The 18,986-nt window shown below is 41.7% G+C and overlaps 1 protein-coding gene across 1 annotated transcript in view; it reads right to left on the bottom strand.

The window, feature by feature from the left end:
• The window catches only part of DOCK1 (dedicator of cytokinesis 1), a 602,286-nt gene that overhangs the window by 273,178 nt on the left and 310,122 nt on the right, over window positions 1–18,986 (bottom strand). The window contains exon 28 of the mRNA XM_054984271.1: window positions 6,855–6,956. Within this exon, the coding sequence (XP_054840246.1) occupies window positions 6,855–6,956 (102 nt within the window). The remainder of the gene's footprint in view (window positions 1–6,854; window positions 6,957–18,986) is intronic.

Genomic DNA, 18,986 nt, shown 5'->3' with positions numbered 1-18,986 from the left:
TACTATACCATTCTGAGTCCCCTCCCCTCCCCAAACCCCACTCTATCCAGGCTCCAATACCAAAATCTCTAGGAATTTCCCAACCTGGACGTGGCAACCCTGCTGTGGGGCCTGCCTGCTTGCACCCTCTTCTCTCTGACTGGTCAGCTGTGGAACTCTGTGTTCTGAGGTAAAAATCTGGTCAAGGAAACTGCAGACAGTTGAAGAAAGACAGTACAAGACTCCTGAATAGGGACTTTATATAAAAATAAGTATGGCAACTCAGTTTTTAAATGTTCATGGGGAAATAGTGCACAGCCTTTCTAGGGGCCATTTCAATGCGAGTCTTTCACATGAATCTGCAAAAGTGCCCACCACATAGGGTTGCCAGCCTCCAGGTGGTAGCTGGAGATCTCCTGGAATTACAAATGATCTACACGCAACCGAGACTAGTTACCCTGGAGAAAATGGCTGCTCTGAAGTGTGAACTCTATGGGATCATACTCCACTGAAGTGTCTCTCCTTCCTCAAACCACATCCTCTCCAGGCTCTACCCCCAAATCTCCAGGAATGTCCCAATTTGGACCTGGCAACCCTACCACCACACCACCCCTCCCTCAATCCAACTCCACCTCACACCTCTCACAGCCATCACCTCTTTCCGCCCCCAAGAAGCCTCCTAGCAGACATTGGGCAAGATTTATCAATGCTAAAAGGAGGAAGCAACTTAGGGATGCGACAAAGAAATATTCACATTATTCTCCTGTGCTGCACTGAGCAGTGATGGCCAAGGACCAGCAAGATCACTCTGAGGTGCACAGCGTGGCAGAGTCTCTCTATGAGCAAAGCAATCCTGGCTGTCCCTATTTCTTGTGCCTTCTCCCTCTGCCCTGGCCCCCTCCTGGCTGTCCTTACTTCCCCTGGCAGGGCTCTTAGCCTCCCAGTGGAGGGTGGGGCTGGCTGGCTTCTACCTGCTCCTTCTGACCCTCTGGGATTTGGGTGCTTCTTTCTTTCCCTTGGGTGCTGGCAGGTTCTGGCCCTTGGGGTCTGCTGGGGCAGCTGGGCGGCTGCCTCCAGGCTGTCTCCTGTCCCCTTCTCCTGGCAAGTCCGGAAGCTGAGCCACAGACTCTGGACAGGAAGTGCAAAGATTGTCCTGGTTGTCACGCAGGAAGCAGTATCAACTCTTCTCCTGCAGTATCAACTCTTCCCACGAACTGCTCCAGAGGCAGGGGGAGGGGGGGACCCTGAGCACCACCTCTATCAGCATTAATCTTTATTACGGTCATAGACCACACAATAATAGCATACAACCTCTATCAGGACCTGCCCACCCACTGGAACTTCACCTACAACATGATAAGTCGTCTGGTGGAGCAGAACAGCCCGTAGCAGGACATCCTGTAATCGCCGGACGCTCTGAGGAAGGGAGAGGAGCTCAGCCTCAGTTCCATGGAATGAAGAGTCCTTGAAAATATATCCCAGTTGTTGAAACTCTTTAAGGAGGCTATCGAGCTCTTGTGCTCATACAAGGCCAGCCTGGGTCAGGTCATCCCCCTGATCAACAGGCTCGATCAGCTCCTGGCCAAGAAGCTCGAGCATGAGCGAGAGCTGCTCCCAGGGGTTGGGGACTTTGTGAGGAGGATGCAGGCATGCATGTCTGAGGGCTTGCATCCTCTGCGCCACGAGGTGTCATACCAAATGTCCTCCCTCTGTGACCCCTGTATCAAGGGCAACATTGCCATGGGGGGGGGTGCGAGATGCAGCGCTGGAAAAAGGAGCTCCGCAAAGCAGTGCTCCATTTCCAGGCAGAGAAGGCAGGATGGAGGGAACTGGGCAGGGGCAAGGGGCAGGCAGCAGAGAAGGAGGAGGAGGTGGAAAGATAGCCACAGCAGGAGAGACCCACTCAAATGGGCCCACTCAATCTCTGGGCCTCGTCGGTGGGCTGTGTGGTTGGCCTCAGCACAGAGGGCGCGTTTCTCGCAGTGGAGGATTCGGTGGGGGCCATGGTGCGAGAGTACCTTGCGGAGCCCACCGAGCCCCCCCCATTGCAACCCATCGGAGTATTGGGCGAGTAAATCTGCTGTATGGCCGGACCTGTCTATCGTGGCAACCAACATCCTGTCCTGCCTTCCCACCAGTGTGCAGAACGAGTGGGCTCATCCCACCTGGGAGACCTCTGTCTCCGCCGTGCTCGGCTGCATCCGGACCTGGTGGACATGTTGACCTTCATTAAGGTCAACCTCAACCTGCTGGGATGTCCCTCCGTGGACCTTGACCTAGCTGGGCTCTTATCCACCTTGGTCTACTGTGGTTCTAGGCCAAGCCACTCTGCAGAGTGGCAAGATCTCTGGCCTGCTGCCTGGCTCCAGGGTCAAAGCTACTTACTGATATCATCTGTCCCACAGCAGCTCAGGTCAGGTTTTTGTGAGTGGTGGGGTACTGCTCTAGCCCCCCTCAGTTCTTGGGGCCGCTTCCAAGGTCTCGTGCCAAGCTCTGTGGGTTTCTCGGCTCATGGTTCGCAAATGAAGGGGTCTTCTCATTCCTGCTCCTCGATGCAGCCAGTAATCCTTTGTCCCCCTCTCCCTGACAAATTCCTGGTCCTTCTTTCAACCTCTCCCTCTCTGGAACTGCTCAGATGCCTCCCAACCTCTCCTGTCCTGCCCATCCCATCCTTTCTGCGAAGGAAAGAAGGTGGGTCATGTCAGCTGCCGCAGCTGTCCCACAACTCAGTGGGTTTCTTGGTTCATGGCTCACAAATGAAGGGGTCTTCCCGGTCCTGCTCTACAATGTGGCTGGTAACCCTTTGTCCTAAACTCCCTGACAAGTTCCCGGTCCCTCTTTCAACCTCTCTCTTTCTGGATCAAAAAGAGTCCAGTAGCACCTTTAAGACTAACCAATTTTATTGTAGCATAAGCTTTCGAGAATCAAGTTCTCTTCGTCAGATGCATGATACAAACTGGTCAAATACAGAAGAGGAGGAGGGGGAGGGGAGAGAAGGGACATATATCAGAAGGTGACAAGATGCAATTAGCGGGGAGGCAACCAAAACATTCCTTTGCTAGTAAATGTAAACATCTCCTTTTGGTGTGGAGTCAGTTTGCCGTGTTAGTTTGCAACAGTAAAAGCATACAATTCCTATGTAGTATAAGCCTTTGATAACCACAGCTCTCCCTGCCAGATGCATCTGACAAAGAGAACTGTGGTCCCCAAAAGCCCATTCCAGGCGGCACTGGGCTCCCCCAAACCACGCCGCTGTAAAGGAAATCTGTCACCTGTGATAATGTGATAACCATTCATAGTCTCTATTCAGTCCCAGCTTGACAGAGTCAAATTTGCATATGAATTCCAATTCAGCAGTCTCCCGTTGGATTTTGTTTTTGAAAGGTTTCTGTTGAACCACAGCAACCTTTAAGTCTTTGATGGAATGTCCTGGTAGATTGAAGTGTTCTCCCACTGGTTTTTGGACGTTTCCATTTCTAATGTCAGATTTGTGTCCATTTATTCTTTTGCGTACAGGTTGGCTGGTTTGTCCAATGTACAGAGCAGAAGGACATTGTTGGCACATGAGGGCATATATCAGATTGGAGGATGAGCAGCTGTAAGAGCCAGAGACAGTGTAGTTGATGCCATTGGGTCCTGTAATTGTATTCCCTGGGTAGATATAGGGGCAGAGCTGGCATCTGGGTCTGTTGCAGGGCCTGGTACCTGTGCTGGTGACTCTGCTGGCCGATTCATGATTGTAAGTGAGAAGTCGTTTAAGGTTGGGGGCTGTCTGTAGGCAAGGAAAGGTCTTCCACCCAGGGCTTCAGAGAGAGAGGTATCATTTTCCAGGATGGGTTGTAGCTCACTGATGATACGTTGGATGAGTTTGAGCTGGGAGCTATAGGTGACAACCAGTGGTGTTCTGTTGTTAGTTCCTTTAGGTTTGTCCTGGAGCAGACTGTTTCTGGGTACTAGTCTGGCCCTGTTGATTTGTTTCTTCACTTCATTTGGTGGGTACTGTAGTCTCAAAAATGCTTGTTGTAAATCTCTTAAGTGTGAGTCTCGGTCGAGAGCATTGGAGCAGATACGGTTGTAACGTAAGGCTTGGCTGTAGACAATAGACTGAGTGGTATGTTTAGGGTGGTAGCTGAAGGCATGTAGATATGAGTATCGGTCTGTTGGTTTCCGGTACAAGGTGGTATTTATTCGTCCATTATGTAGTTGTACAGTGGTGTCCAGGAAGTGTACCTGTTGTGTAGAGTGGTCCAGGCTTAGGTTGATAGTAGGGTGAAAGTTATTGAAGTCCTCATGAAATCTCTCAAGGGCTTCCTTCCCATGGGTCCAAATGATGAAGATGTCATCCAGGAATCTTAAGTATAGTAGTGGTTCCAGTGGATGGGAGCTGAGGAAGCGTTGCTCCAAGTCTGCCATGAATATGTTAGCATATTGTGGTGCCATGCGTGTGCCCATGGCTGTGCCATTAACCTGTAGATATAAGTTGTCACCAAATTCGAACTATTTGTGAGTGAGTACGAAATGACAAAGTTCAGTGGCGAGGTGTGCTGTGGTTTTGTCCGGGATAATATTCCGTATGGCTTGCAGTCCATCTGCATGTGGGATATTGGTGTACAGGGCCTCCACATCCATGGTTGCTAGGATGGTGTCATCTGGTAGGTTGTCAATGGACTGTATTTTCCTGAGGAAGTCAGTGGTGTCCCGTAAATAGCTGGGTGTGCTGGTGGCATAGGGCCTGAGGATAGAGTCCATGTATCCCGAGACTCCTACTGTGATAGTGCATTTTCCTGAAACAATGGGGCGTCCTGGGTTACCTGATTTGTGGATTTTGGGTAGTAGGTAGAATCTTCCTGGTCGTGGTTCCTGGGGTGTGTCCGTATGGATGCATTCTTGTATGTCCATGGGGAGTGTTTTTAATATTTTATTGAGTTCCCTTTTGTATTGCTCCGTTTGGTCAGAAGGTAGTATTTTATAGAATGTTGTGTTGGAGAGTTGTCTTTCTGCTTCTTGTATATAATTATGTTTGTCCATGATGACAACTGCTCCGCCTTTGTCAGCTTCCTTGATTACGATGCCAGAATTATTTTGGAGGCTGGATGGTGCCAAAACAACCCTTCCCCATGACTTGTCCTGCCCATCGTGTCCTCTCCCTGATAAGGTCCCGGTCCCTCTTTCAACCTTGCCCTCTATGTATAGAAACACTAAGACCATTCCCGACAACTTCTCTTGCCCATCCCGCCCTTTCTGCGAAGGCAGTGAAACAGACTAATAAAAACATTAAAATGGTTTTGAATAGAAAATAGGTTATGATTTAACACTTCCAACTACTTTGTCAGACTGCACAGGGAAGCCATTGAAATTCACAAGCATAAGCAAAACTTCAACAGGAAAGAAGAAACCTTAAGAATGAACAGAGCATGGTTTCCAGTTCTGAAAAACACCAGGCTAACAAAACACTCTACACCCGACAATAGCCCTGCAGAGAAGATTAGCACATCAAGCACCAATCCATATGCAAAAGAACCTCCTCAGGATACACTGAAGCCTCCTGCCATTAGCATTCCACACCCTGGGAAACTCTTACAGGATGACTCAGCTCAACCCCACCCCTCCTGAGTAGATATAAATGACCTGCCAACACCTTTTCCACACTGTGACACTGAGAGATCTCTGTCTTTTGGTGCTACACCTCTGAAGATGCCAGCCACAGCTGCTGGCGAAACGTCAGGAACTACAATGCCAAGACCACAGCAATACAGCCCAGAAAACCCACAACAACCAAGTTTATGATTTATTTGACTGAAAACTGCTAAATCCAAAAAATTGTTATAAAAAAAGAAATAGATTACTGTATCTCATTTAAAAACCCCTAAACTGTGCTGATTTATGATTATGTCAAGAAAATGGCTATTTATTCTTCTCCTGCTCTCCATTCCCAAGCAACAAAATGGATAAAACTAAAGAGTATATTAACTGTATTTACAATAAACTGAGGAGTGTTACTTCTGTCCTTTGTCTCTACAATATATATATAATGAGAAGATTCAATTCTCTCTTGAACTGTTTAAAATGCAAATCCATAGACCCTAACTCCCCCAGGTAACCGAGTCTGTAATCTAACACAGTTGATCAGACTTCAGGTCATTTGCTAATTAATGGATCTCAGCCAACAAGTTTGGTTGTTACTTTGCAGCATGCATTTTGCCATATGGCAATGATAGTTCCAGGTCATTAGAGAGGTATCTACTTAGCTATAAATTCCCTTCTACAATGCTCTAATTAAGTTGTACTATACACTCAGAAAGAAAAGATTAGAAAGAACCTTGAGGAGTTTGACTCATTACAAATATCAATAATCAAACATATCTTTAAAACTCAGCTTGTGAAACAGCACTGGATAAAACAGCAGCTATAGAAATAAATTATAATTCACCAAACAAAGTAAATTCTCTTGGGAAAACTAGCAAACATTATTTAGAAACTGGATATATTTAAGTAATGGAAATGCTACAAGGACGTGTTTCAACCAGTACTGCAGAAGTGTTTGCCAAATGCCCAGACCTGCGGGCTAGTTTCAGCTTAGGTATAGGATTCAGACATATGGAACTGATTGCCCCTCCCCTATTGCAACAACTTCAGCCATGTTTTCAAATGTGGACTTTCCTGGAGGATCAGTTGCTTTGTCATTTAATATAAAGGCAATGATACAATCTTTGCTCTTGGCTCAGAAGGTGAACAACAATGCTTCATCGATTTTTATGTCAGGTCATGTGGCTCATATAATAAAGTTCTCCAGCTCTGTAACTTCCTTTATCAAATACCAGTAAAATACAAGCAATGCACTGAGGAGGCAAAAAAATGTTTCAAGCTGAACTTACAACAACATCAGATCTCATCTTCCCAAAAGTCTTGATTAAATGAGCGTAGTGATAATCTTCCATTTGTCTTAAAATAGCTGTCATGCTTGCAACAAAATTCCCCTGTAAACAAAAGAAAACAAAAATTTAATAAGTAGCCATCAAAAACATTGCACACTTGTACTTCAATTATTTCTTTCAGACATTTCTCTGCAAGAGGAACAAAACAAACTAGAATACTTTATACCAGATTACGTTCTTCCCTGCTTAGACAGCACAACAGCATGGGTTTTTTTTTTTTTTGCAAATATCTTTACTGGAAATGTACGATTTTAAGCATTATTTAGGTTTTTATGGCTTTACTATAATTTCACCATCAGATTTTGGTCCATTGTTCTCTTGTATAGAAATGGGATATTACTTTTTATTTTACATTTCTTACTATCTTAAAAAAAACCCTCCAATTAATGCAAAAAAAAAATTATTTTGTTCCTTTGTCCCAATCTGGATAAACAGTTGTATTACAAATAAAAAATACCTTCAAACTGAAATACAAAGCAATATGTATATTCTTTGAAAGGGCAAACACTTTCTTATAACAATAATAAGAAACATTCTTTGAAATCTCTGCTTGCTTTCAATAACATATTTATATACAGCTTCCTGGTGGAAAAAAAGATTTTACAAAATCCACCGCCACTACCAATACAACAGCTTGCACAACAAATGCATCAATTTCAGAACATGGTGTGAATCTCCAGTTCCTTCCTTCCACCATAGTCCAGTGGTTATAGTTTATCAGCCATGGGCTTCAAAATATAGTTTCGTTGCTTATGTGTCTGATACTCAGGACATGATTATTTCTTCAGTCTTATTGAATTAGTTTTTTTTTTTTTGAAAAATTTTTTATTGGGTTAGAACATTTTTATTTTTACATTACAATCAATTTTCCCCTAATTTTTCGTTTCTAACCCCCTCCCTTTCCCCCCCTTTTGTTGACTTCCAACAGCTTTCCCACCCTCTGTCCCTTTTCCCTTACTTCTATTAAATTCCTCTGTCTAAAACAGATATACATTCTCCATTATATTAAGCAGTGCATCATTAACTCCTTTAATTATTATACACCCAAACTATACGTCTTTAGATAAACCATTTATCCCATTTTCCAGTTTTGAATAATTCTATATAAACCTATATATCATAAACCATAAAAATTTCCCACATTTAAATCAAACAATTTGATTTGTTCTCTATATATTACTCATTTCAACTTTTTATGGTAATTCTATATAACTCCTCAGATACTCAATCAATTTAACTCTTCTATACATTCAGTTTGGTGCATATAAATCTTGTCAAAGAAAGAAAATATTGTTAGTTAGTCAATCCTCATGTTTAAACCTTATCATTAATTATTCTCTATCAGTTGACCTATACATATCTATATATATCTCAATCAATTAATCTAACTGCTTATAAATTCACATTTCTCTTCCTCCCCCGGTAAAGTCACCCCTCTCTTTTATACTTTTATTATATTTCAGTAGTTCTCAAACTGCCACAGTTTTCCTCCCACCTCCCATTTCTTCTCCAGATATTGTTTCAGCTTCTCCCAGTCTGTGTTGAACTGCCCTGAGTCCAGATCTCTCAGTTTTCTTGTCATCTTGTCCATTTCAGCCATATACAGCAATTTGTAGATCCAATCTTCAATAGTTGGTACTTCTTGTACTTTCCATTTCTGCGCATACAAAAGTCTAGCTGCTGCAGTCATATAAAAAATCAACGTCCTATGATGGGCTGGAATTCCCTCCATTCCCAAGTTTAGCAGCAGGAGTTCTGGGTTCTTATTAATTTGAAACTGTAAAATTTCACTCATTTCTCTTATTATTTCCCCCCAGAACTGCCTAGCTACCTCACACGACCACCACATATGATAGAGGGAGCCCTCATGTTTCTTACATTTCCAGCATTTATTAGAAGTATTCAAATTCCCTAGCGCAATCTTCTTTGGTGTCATGTACCAACGATAGATCATTTTGAAAATGTTCTCTTTAATATTAATACATGTCGTTGTCTTCATTGTAGTTTTCCACAAGTATTCCCATGCCTCCATTGTTATTTCTTTATTGAAATTTATAGCCCATTTCACCATCTGTGTTTTAACTATCTCATCCTCAGTATACCATTTCAGCAATACTTGGTATACCTTGGATATTCTTTTCTTGTCTTCTTTAAGAAGGGTCTGCTCTAGTTCCGAGTTCTCTGTTCGTATGCCCCCTTTTGCAAAGTCTGAGTTGTATAAGTCTCTAATCTGTCTATACTGAAACCAATCATAGTTAGGTGATAGTTCCTCTTGCGTCTTTATTCTAAGTTTAGATACTTCAATCTTAGTTATTTCTTTATACGTTAAACATTGTTGTTCATTATCCACAGCTCTCGGATCTATCACCTCATATGGAACCACCCACAAGGGGGTTCCTTCTTGTAAGTAAGTTCTATACTTCTTCCAGATTGTAAATAGACTTCTCCTTACAAAATGATGCAGGAACATCGAGTTGACCTTTACTTTGTCATGCCATAGGTATGCGTGCCATCCAAAAATTTTTTTATATCCCTCTAGGGCTAATAGTTTCTTATTCTTTAATGTCATCCACTCTTTTAGCCAAACTAGGCAGATTGCATCATGGTAAAGTCTCAGATTGGGCAGTTGCATTCCGCCTCTCTCCTTTGCATCTTGTAAAACTTTTACTTTCACTCGAGGCTTCTTGCCTGCCCAAACAAAATCTGATATTTTCCTCTGCCATTTTTCAAATTGTTTAGAGTCTCTGATGATTGGTATTGTCTGTAACAAAAACATTACTCTTGGTAACACATTCATCTTAACTGCTGCAATCCTGCCCAACCATGACAGGTTCAATCTATTCCATTTGATCAAGTCTCTCTCTATCTGAGTCCATAATTTTTCATAATTATTCTTGAACAAATCTATATTTTTTGCAGTCAGCTCAACTCCCAAGTATTTCACCTTACTAGTTACTTCACAATCCGTTGTTTCCATTAACAATTGTTGTTTCTGCTTAGTCATGTTTTTGCATAATATCTTTGACTTCTTTTTGTTAATGAAGAAACCTGCCAAATCTCCAAACTCCTTGATCTTGCCTATCACTTTTGGCATGTTCTCCAGTGGGTCTTCTACAATTAACATTATGTCGTCTGCAAATGCTCTGACCTTATATGAGTAGTCCTTTATTTTTATTCCTCGTATTTCCTCATCTTGTCGAATTTGTATCATCAGAATCTCCAATACTAAAATGAACAACAATGGAGATAACGGGCAACCTTGTCTTGTTCCTTTACTAATCGTCAATTTTTTGGTCAATTCATCATTCACTACAATTGCTGCAATCTGGTCTCTATAGATTTCCTTGATTGCTCTGACGAATCTTTCTCCCAGTTGTAGCTTTTCCATAGTGGCAAACATAAAATCCCAGTTTAAATTGTCAAACGCTTTTTCAGCGTCTACAAAGAAGAAACCAACCTCTTTGTCACAACGCTTGTCGTAGTATTCAATAGCATTGATCACTGTCCTCAAGTTGTCTCTTATTTGTCTGTCTGGCAAAAAGCCTGCTTGTTCCTCCTCTATGACTTCCGAGAGCCACCCCTTCAATCTCTCCGCCAATATCTTCGCAAAAATTTTATAGTCATTATTGAGTAGTGATATAGGCCTATAATTTTTCACGCTAGTCAGATCTTGGCCCTCTTTTGGGATCAATGATATATTCGCTTCGCTCCAAGTGTCTGGAATTCTTTGATCCCTAAAAACTCCGTTCATCACCTCTTTTAGGAATGGTGCCAGTTCATTGGCCATTGTCTTATAAAATTTAGCCGTAAGTCCATCTGGCCCTGGCGCCTTTCCTAGATTTGCGGATTGTATTGCCATATTTATTTCCTCATCAGTTACTTCACTGTTCAACTTATTTCTCCAAGCTTCCGAGATCTCTGGAAGTTTGGTTTTCTCCAAATATGATGCTATTGATTCTTTGTTTACTTCTTTTTTATCATACAGCTTAGCGTAAAATTTATAAAAGGCTCTGCTAATGGTAGTCTGCTCCAAATACGTTTTGTTTTCTTCACAAATTTTATTTATTATTTTCTTTTCCCTTTTCTTCTTTAATTGCCATGCCAAATATTTCCCAGGTTTATTAGCACCCTCAAAAGCTTTTTGATTCAGTCTTTTAAGGTTCCACTCCAATTCTTTGTTACACATTGCTGTTAACTGTTCTTGAAGAATTTTGATTTCCTGATGTATTTTCTTTTTCCCTGGTCTCTTTTTTAACTGTACTTCTTTGGCCTTTATTTTCTCCTCAATCTCTTGTCTTTTCTCCTCTTTCTTTTTCCTTGCTCTACCATTTAAGTCCATTAGTATGCCCCTTACAACCGCCTTGTACGCGTCCCAAACTTTACTGGTTGGTACTTCTTTATTCACGTTGTATTGTATAAAAAACTTAGTCTCTCTTCTCAGTGTTTCCATATTCTCACTTTCCTGTAACAGGTCCTCATTTATTCTCCAGGCTTTCCTTTTTCTCCTTTTTCCAAATTTCCACATAATTGGGTTGTGATCTGAGCCTACCATCGGCATTATTTCTACCTCCTTAGTCCATAGCGCTAAGTCCTTTGAGGCCCAGATCATATCAATTCTTGATAATGTAAAATGCCTTGCAGAATAAAAAGTAAACTGTTTGGTTTTAGGATATTCTCTCCTCCATACGTCTTCGAGAGTCTCTTGTTGAATCAACTCAAAAAAAAGCTTTGGCAATAGTCCTCTTTTCTTTTGTGCTTTTGTAGTCTTTTTGTCTAATTCCAAATCTGTCACTCCATTGAAATCTCCAGCAAGAATTATCTGGTCATATACAAGATCGTCTAGGTGCTTCCTTAAGTCCTCAAAGAAGCTTTCCTTTGCACCGTTAGGTGCATAGAGTCCGACTACCAACACTCTCTTTAAGTTCCAATTACATTCCACTGCTACAAATCTAGCTTCCACATCTCTCATAACAAATTTTGGCTGCAGCTCCTCTTTTATATACAACACCACTCCTCTTTTTTTCTTGTTGGAAGCCGCTACAAATTCTTTGCCCAATTTTCCAGATTTTAAATATTTTACATCCTGTTTTCTAATGTGGGTCTCCTGCAAACAAACAATATCACATTTTTGTTTTAGTAGCCAATGAAAAATATTTTTTCTCTTATTCGGTGAGTTTAGTCCATTTATATTCCAAGATAATACTTTACACTCCATATTCATGGTTTTGTTGGTAAGTCTTTTTCATTGTCCTTGATAAATCTCTCCATCTCCCGCTCAGATCTGATACGTTTTTTTGCCCCTCCAAACTCAAAGGACACTCCTTCCGGTAACTCCCATCTGTATCTGATATTCATGTCCTTCAAAGTCTGAATTAGCACTCTATATTTTTTCCTGTCCAATAACACTGATCTGGGCAGTTCCTTCATTATAATAATCGTCTTGCCATCAATCTCCAATGGATCTTGAAATTGTTTGGTCACAATCCTCTCTTTCATATTTCTAGTTGTAAACTGCACAATCACATCCCTTGGTAGTTTCCTCTGGGTTGCAATTCTCGAGTTCACACGATACGCCACATCTAGGATAGCCACAATTTCCTCCTCCTCCTTCCCCAGGTAATCAGCCAACACCTCAGTCATCTGTTCTTGCGCTGACTTCCCTTCCACTTCTGGCAGACCACGAAAACGGAGCTGCTTCTCCATGTGTTTAGTTTCTGCAACTGACATCCTCCCCTTCACCAGCCTCATCTCTGTTTGTTGCGTGTCTATTAAATTCTCCATCGCGTCTTCTACTGTTTTAACTCTCTGCTGCGTTCCTTGTAATTCACTGCTAATCGTTTCCACACCTTTTTTCACTTCTGACAGCTCCGACTTTACTGTCTGTGTAACTTCCTTGACCTCTTTAATAAGCTCCAATTTCGTGTCCTTAAGTTCTTTCATCATGTCTATAAGTTTTTTGTCCAAGTTTTCTATTGCCGATTGCCACTCTTTTTTCGACATCGTGGGGCTTGCTTTAGCTCGCTCCCACGAATCTGCTCTCTTCCTCAGCTCCGTGGCGTATAATTAAACGTTTTCCTTTTTTTTAAATGTCCCAATCTTTGCCAAAATTAATTTTTTATATCCAAAATGTCGGGCGTCTTTTCTCTATGGTTTCTCTATGTTATTATAATCCAAGATGGCCTACTTCCTCTTCCGCTGAAGCCACGACCCTTCCACTTTCAAAGATGGCGATTCCCCACTTCCTGTCCTTTGGCAAGGGCCGCTTCCCTCCAGCCACTCTATTGTTGTTACGCACTTCCTGTCTCCCGTCTTCCCACAGCAGGTCTCGCGATGGTGTCTTTTTCCCACAGCTCCAAAACCACAGGTATTCAAAACAATAGTCCGATTTTTGTAATAACTTCTTTAAACTTTGTCTCTTTTAAAATACAACTCCTGCCGAGTCTTCACCTCCTTTTCGCTAGTCTGTTGCAGTTTAAAAGTCTACTTTCTTTCCTCTCTGTTTTTGTCAATCTGTCCCGTTTCAAGAGATAGCGATCTTTACCTTCTCTCCAGCTTTCTCGGGTTGTAATCGCTGTTTCGATCTTAAATTCTCCTCTCGACTTCCCTCCCCGATCGAAGCTTGGGTATGTAGGTCTTATGCCAGCCGAATTGGCCCCAAAATTGCCGCAGAGATTATAGCCGACCCGTCGCAAGGTGGGACCTCAAGGATCGGGGGGGAGACTCCTTGTGTAGAGCCCCCCCTCGTCCGAGATCTAACTCACCCTAGGGTCTTGAGCGTTCTTTGCCTGCTCCCCGCCTGAGAGCAGTCGGCCGCGGGTTATTTTCACCCCTCCGGCCGGTTAAAACGGCAATCCGGTCAGCTCCACAAATGGAGCTGCGTTAGACCTCCATGAATCCCAAACCGGAAGTCAGTCTTATTGAATTAGTATTTACACAGAAGTATAGTAGCTTTTAAGTCTTTAACCCCACTACTGTGTGCTACTTGATTATTTTTTCTAAGATGTTGGAACTATAGTTGTCCTTTGCAAAAGCATGGCCTTAATGACTTACTTAGCTTTATTTATTTCCATTTCTAGCTAACAGCTTTGATCATATGCATATGCTAGCCTCATTCTGTTTGTTTAGCAATTTAAATTACAATGAAGAAGGGCAACAACCAAGAGACATTAATCTTAGGCCTGCGGGAAAAGATTATGCTGACTGTATGTTTGAATGGAAGCTAACTCAGAGACCACATGGATTTAAATATGAATTCTCAAGATGAATCAACACTGAAAAAAGATATTTAAAATAGACATCTCCCATGCACATTTGTGACTCCCTTCTTCTATAAATGGCTAATTATTTAAGATTAATATGTGTAAATGCAAAACCTCTCTTTCATACCCCAAAAATTTTGTCAAGAGATGCTAATCTTCTCTTTGTAATTGCACAGTGTTCCTCTATGGAAATTACCGCGATTATGCTGATAAGCAAATAAAGAAGATGAATCATGGCAGGGAGAGATTATTACATAACAAAATAAAACTTATTAATCAGCATGGTAACAGACACATGGCCTCAACCTGGATAGCCCAGGCAACTCGTCTCATCAGATCTCAGAAGCTAAGGAGGGTAAATCTTGGTTAGTCATTGGATGGGAGACCTCCAACAAAGGCTAGAGTTGCAGAGGCAGGCAATGGCAAACCACCTCTGTTAGTCTCTTGCCTTGAAAACTCCAGTAGGCATTGCTGTGTCAGCTTTGACTTGATTGCACTCTCCACCACCAAGAAACACATGAGATTAGTCCTTTTTGTTAACCCTACTATATCCTGTAATTTAAAACAGGAGACTACTTTTTAGATTTATCCTTAATGAAAGGGAAAGAATGGCTTGTCCTCATAGTTTGCAGACCTAAATAGTTAGAAGCTGAATACAAAATGCCAGTGCCTACGAATTGCTTATCTGGTACATTTTTTGCTAAAATTTCTGTTTTATGTTTTGCCCTGCCACTGCCCTCCCATTTCCAGTCATCGTCTGAGGAATCTGCTCCCCTGACCAGCTCAGATAGGTTCACAACAAGAAAAGAGGGTGGGAACTGGGGCAGAACAGTACTGGTAGAAGTAAACCAGGGATGGGCAGTTCATCTCTAGGTTTATGTGAACCAAACCCACTGACCTAAGTAGGGGGATCAGACAAAGTGAGAGATGCAGAAGGGGGTGAAGGCCACACACATCTCTGCTCTTGGATTGCCTGAGTGATCTCTGCTCAACCTCCACTGTGCTCATAGACAGCTTGATCTTGGGTGGTTACACTTGACATTGTATGGTTCGCAGTCTCACTCCTGATCTTTGATACACATACTCAATTAAAAAGACATCAGTGTATTTGTGAACATGCAGCATTTTACGTTTGCATCCTGCAAAATTAATGTTTGAAACTGGGCTGCAAAAAAAGGAAAACAGTTGCAAACTGTTCTAATATGGAATTTTAAATGACACACATTCCTTCCTTTCCCTTCTCCAAAACAAATCTCAGATCTAAAATATGCAAAGCCACAATGGATGGGATGTTTTTAATCGCTATTCAGTGGAAAATGAAGTTAATGGCTCCTCTGAGCATGTGCAGATGCATTTTCCTCACCAATATGATAACTTGTTTGAGGATAAACTTTTTGAATACATTGTAAATGTAGAGGAGAGTTAGTCATACCACATGCTGTTCTATGTTGAATCCAGCTAAGTTTCTGGCAAATCTGATAATAAATGTGGAAACTGGTTCCTTATTTGCCCAGTTCCTTTGGTTTGTTTTTTGGTTCATCACAGCAGACAGCCTGGCACCGATCAATCAGTTTCCTAGGCAATGGGGGGATGGGCTTTCTGCAGACCTTCTACTGTCCCGGAAGTGACGTTTTCATGAACCAATTTGCAAACTGGGCAATTTCATGCCGGTTCGTGGTTTGTGAAATGCGATGAACCACAAACTGCAATGAACCGCCATTTTCCCAGTTCATGACCATCTCTAGCAATAGTTTTAAAGAAATATTGTATAAATCCTGCTTGTGTCACCTTCATTCATATATGCAATCAACAAAAATACGTAACAAATTCCCTAAAATTACATCCAATCATTGATTAGAACATTGAAAGGGGAGTTTGCACCTTATTTAACAATTGAGTAAAATACCGTCTTCACACTACCTCTTCTTCCTCCAGAACTACAAACGTTAGAAACTGCTTTAAAAAATAAAAGTTGGGAATCTGGGCTATCCAATTCCCTAAATGGGCAGCCTAGAATATGGGCAAAACCTTGCTCACCAGGTCCATTTGGAAGGAGTCTATTCTCTGTGACTTTTATTACCTTTTCCTCTGGAAATGTCAATAGCAAACCAGTATGTGGGCCTAATCAAGTCAGATGCTGAAACTAAGAATTCAAAGGCCAAAGGGCTAATTGTCTCAACATAGGCATAAGAGATTTAGTGATTTTATTGTGATCTAGATAGCTGCTTTTATACAAGTCGCTGTTTTATCTGCTTTGGAAGCAAACACGTAAGTTCTGTGCTCAACCATGGTTTCTATCCAAGTGGAAATGCTTGGTGATTGTTTCCCTCCCACCCATCTGCTTTTAATGCTTGTGTTGTATTATGCTGTAATATGGTATTATATCGAAAGAAGCTTTTGAAATTAGGTATCATGGAATGAAGGAATATGTCTTTCTGCATCCTGACCCTCTGCATACCATAAATTCTAGTTTTTCATATTATGAGACATTTTATTTGGTCCATTTTTATGTAAGAAGGCATCACTTGGAACAGCTGAAATAGAGGAAATTAGAAATACTGGCACGAAATGTTAATTTAATTTTCAATGTTCACTATAGTTTTTAATATTTCTTTAGAGTTACTGTCATATTTAATCTTTTATTTATTTAACACACGTATTTGTTGCATTATCCTTAAGAAAAGTTCTCTGGGATGTTTTTAATCCCTATGCAGTGGAAAAGAACAAGTGTCCAGCAGCACCTATAAGACTAACAACATTGGCAGAGTATGAGCTTTCATGACCCACAGCTCACTTCTTCAGATACAGCTAAATGTGATTCCATCTGTCTTTATATCTTGGAGAATGGAGTGATTATAGAAGCCAAATAATAATAGCCGGTGAATGACAAAAAGCAAGTGTGGAGAAATTAGCATTGGTAATGAGTCTTTTTGCTGAACTGCAACTGATAATAAAGCTCACGACTATGCATCCACCTGGACTGAATCAAGACAAAGACTTCCTATCTCATTACCAGTACTAATTTCTCCACACCCACTACCCCTCTGCATATCCCACCCTATTCAATCACACCTGCCTTTGTCATTCACCAGCTATTATCATTCGGCTTCCGTAATCACTCCACTCTCTAAGATATAAGGACAGATGAACTCATATTCTAGCTGTATCTGAAGAAGAGAGCTGTGGCTCATGAAAGCTCATGCCCTACTGCTAATTTTGTTAGTCTTACAGGTGCTATTGAACTCTTGCTTTTTTCCTCTGCTACAGACAGACTAACATGATTATCCATCTTGATCTTTAATCCCCATATTACACTTGGGAATCCTAAGGAGAGTTACTCCAGTCTAAGCCCTTTGGTTTCAATAAGCTTCAACTGGAGTAACTCTTTTTAGGATTACACTGTTAGAGCACTACACAGACATTGATGCGAGTCTAATCTATTATACAGTGACCGGTGGAAAATAACTGAGTGCAACGTTCACTCAAATTGAACTGAACAGAAATTAGGTTTTGTGCATTCAAGAATAATAATTGTATGTATATGGAATGATTTCTGTGCATATCTTGGCATACCTTACAGTTTACTATTAACCTTTCTGTCCTATTTTGATTGATGATTATAGTAATTAGGATATAGTTAGTCAGTAATACAACTTTAACATAGCAGAGTAATAAATTACAATACATACACACACTAGATTAAACAGAATTAAGTGGCAATAGAAAATAATTATGTTATCTGCCTTAATAGATTAACTAACTACTAATGGACAGTGAGCATAGGCTGGTGCCAAACTCATCACAATTATAGTGTTCCCCCTGCCCTGCTCAAGACATGAGCTACTGCTGATACATACAAATCTAAGGTTATGACTCCCTGAATGTTTATACTGCATGTTCTCCTTCTGTATAACTGCTGTCCCAGATTTCTTAGAACTATACAGTACTAGCATTTGGTTTCAGTGTATAAATAGTATACTCAAGGTACAAAAACAAAATGCGTGATTTATATACTTACACGTGATTTATAAATTACCAAAAACTGTAGAAGCTGCTATAGGATATGGCAGCCTCCACACTGCTTCAATAAAGCTGAAGCAGTTGCATTCCTGTAACAGTCAGTGCTGCCAGCCTTAAGGTAGGATTATGTTGGTATAGGAAGAAACCAAGTCACTGGCCTTGTTTGCGCGATCACCTCCCTAAAATACTAGTGGAGTCAGGGGTGAAGGTACAAGGTCTCAAGTTTAGAAGCCAAGTACTAGCTAAGCTGGAGCTGTCCTTCAGTTCAGGAGGCAGAGTTGGGGGTCTCCACCAGAGGGAGTAAGGGACTGGAGTGGTGTCAATGAAGCAAACAGCTGTGCAGGGAAAACACCAGATAATTTCCAAGGGTTGTTTAACTAGTAATGGCTGAAGCTCAACTGAACAAAGTGAGCTGATGGTCCCACCCTTTCCTGTATCCAGAGTTAGGTTTCTGATTCTGCAAAAACCTAAGGAGCAGTGTCTGCCTCCAGAGTGCAACTGGGACATGGAAGACCTCAGGCCACCAGCCTTAGTCCAGGCTTCAGCTCTACTGCTCTGCTTCCTTTGCTGTGGGTGAAAATGGAGGTAGAAGGGTCCATGGGGGGTGGGGGAGGCAGGACTCTGTTATCAGATTGCTGATTAGGAACCAGCTGTAGAAGAGAAGGCATGGGGTCTTTGGATTTAGAGCCTGAATGTAATGGACTTCATAAGGGACTTCTCTCCCTTTGGACTCTTCCTCCTTCCCTTAGGATTCTTCCTCTGACATTTAAACCAGGGCACGACAGGTCCTGAC

This window comes from Eublepharis macularius, chromosome 6 (genome assembly GCF_028583425.1).
Source record: "Eublepharis macularius isolate TG4126 chromosome 6, MPM_Emac_v1.0, whole genome shotgun sequence".
Taxonomy (NCBI): Eukaryota; Metazoa; Chordata; class Lepidosauria; order Squamata; family Eublepharidae; genus Eublepharis; species Eublepharis macularius.
This window is presented reverse-complemented; position numbering and strand designations above follow the sequence as displayed.